This window comes from Perkinsus marinus, assembly GCF_000006405.1.
Source record: "Perkinsus marinus ATCC 50983 genomic scaffold scf_1104296969026, whole genome shotgun sequence".
Taxonomy (NCBI): domain Eukaryota; phylum Perkinsozoa; order Perkinsida; family Perkinsidae; genus Perkinsus; species Perkinsus marinus.
In genome coordinates this window covers 6672-9004 of record NW_003202954.1, presented here as the reverse complement: position 1 = coordinate 9004, position 2333 = coordinate 6672, and the positions used below count along the sequence as shown (strand labels likewise).

Here is a 2333-nt window from a genome sequence, read left to right as displayed (position 1 = left end):
CCATCGAGTGAAATGAGTCAGATCCTCTGGAGAAGCGTCTCGGAGCATTATCTTGCAAAGAGCCAATCCTGGTGTCACCAAAAGCCCAGAAACTCTCACCGTGTCACCGTTGCGGTGCATCAGAGTCACTTTCCCGTCAGATAAGAATCTAACAAGTCACAGATGGCAGAGTCAGCCGATCACACGAGGCCTACCGGTCCACCAGGCGACTGAGCTCAGCCACTGGCATTGCTATCTCCCTCACAAATCCCGTAATTTCCACCCAACACCCTGCAGGGCCTACCCCAGGGTTATCTAAGACCCTAAACATACAGATCTGCATTGCACTAGTACAGCCGACCTTTCCAGAACTTAACATCGGAGACAGGACCAGCCGAAGGATCCCTCTTCAACTGCTTGCCTTGAGCTGTCGTCACAGCTGCTCCACAACGGAATCTGACCAACCCTCGCGGCTGTTTCCAATATTGAAGTATATGGGAGAATATGCACATAGTAACTACATGTGCTGGTGACAATAGGAGAATTCTGAGGAAATTACTGTACATTTCTGCCCGGATCGGTATATAAACTTCTATAATTAGTGTGGAAACTCCTGATCTCAGCTGAGGGGAGCAATCATATATTCCTACTCCAACCCTGGTGATGAGATCTACGGGCTGGGGTTTCCTCCCCTAAGCTCGGGAGTTTCCTCGCCAAATTATCAAAATTTACGACAAAAAATCGCAAAAATTACCAAAATTCCCTCAGAATACCAACACGTGCATATATTTCAACACTGGCTACTACCCGTTCTTCCTGATCTTCTTATGACGCTGTGAAAGACGACTCGGTAGAGGGACCGTTCTCGCTTCCTTCAATTTCCTCTCCATTTTAAATGACGGCGACTTACCACTCCTCCGACTACTTCTGTTGTCTGTATCTGTGAAATGTTGGAAGAATATATGTTCGCTCTCCTCAGCTGAACACGGGAGAAGTTTACATACGAAGTCGGGTAGATGTGTTCAAAAACCAATAATTCCCATTTTTTTCATATTGTCACCACCAACACATGTAGTTGACCATGTGCATATTTTCCTCCCACACTGCTCGTGAGTGCCCTACGAGGTTCTACGTGAATAACAGAAAACTATTATTTACTATTTACACTTTTTCAATCAGAATTCACCAATGTGTCCAAAGGACCTTCCCTGAAGCCGTATGCCTCCATGATTGAATTTAGCGTGTAGTAGACGATATTGAGAAATCTATTTTTCCAACATTGCCACGTATGAAGACTCGATTGATAAGAATCGTATTGATCTATAATATCTCCTACCTTAAAGAAAATATATATTATATCCTCTACAGTTATGAGAATGTCCCAAGACGGAATTATTCACCCGTCCAAAAACAGTCATAATCCATATCATCCAGCAACTACCTCTAGCGACCCTCGACTGCACCCTTGTGTCCTTCACTGCTCCCCGAACCCCTGGTTGAATTACATTCGTTAAATCGTTCATTTGTGATAACAGTGAACCTACCAAGTACGCATAAACAGCCTCCGAACACTCGAATGCTGGGGAAACCGTATAGGAGTTTACCGATAATTCTATCACCTTCTACGTACTGAATCTACAGTACTAGAATAGGATTTAATGGCATTTCATCGCTCTCCTGTTATGTTCAGTTGGAGTCTCCCATTCGAAATCGGTTTCTTTATCCATCGACAAATAAGTTCAACCATTGATTTTGATAGTAAATAACTACTAAATCATTCAGGAACCTATAATGTTCCCGGGGGAAATCATTTTGAATTGTCCACGTATGGCTAGGAACACATTCTTCAATCAGTTCCCCATGTAAATGTCATCATCACATCAGGAACTTTACGGTGACTGTTACTAGACTCTAGGTAACTTTATTTCTCTAAGTTGAATGAATCCCTGATTATGATGATTTATAATAATGATAAATATGAACGACCATTACTAAGACCTGTCCTCACCTCGACTAAGAACCTCCCTATTCTCCTTCCTCGCCTCTTCTTCCCGTTGTTGCTCACCTATAACGATGTACGCAATAGGTTACCATCACTAGAACAACTTACTTAATTCCATCAACTTCACTTCCCCTGCCCCCTCCTTCCCCTTTACCCCTATACCCTTCTGTTGTAAGAACGCTCCCAAGGCAGGCTGGCATGCATCAGAAGACGACGACGAGGACGACGATCGAGATGAAGACATCAACTGTCGCTCTAGCTGAGTTCCACTGCTGGATTATTCTCTGTGTATTACGAACATCATTGATACTTCTATTCGAGCTCAATATAATCGTGCGTGAAAAACTCACAA

At 43.4% G+C, this 2333-nt stretch overlaps 1 protein-coding gene across 1 annotated transcript in view; it reads right to left on the bottom strand.

The window, feature by feature from the left end:
- The window catches only part of Pmar_PMAR007616 (hypothetical protein), a gene marked incomplete at both ends in the record, with an annotated part of 1286 nt that extends 417 nt beyond the window's left edge, over positions 1-869 (bottom strand). Inside the window, 4 exons of the mRNA XM_002768219.1 lie at positions 100-148; positions 195-294; positions 341-435; positions 787-869. Of these exons, the coding sequence (XP_002768265.1) occupies positions 100-148; positions 195-294; positions 341-435; positions 787-869 (327 nt within the window). The remainder of the gene's footprint in view (positions 1-99; positions 149-194; positions 295-340; positions 436-786) is intronic.
- Positions 870-2333: the final 1464 nt, after the last annotated feature.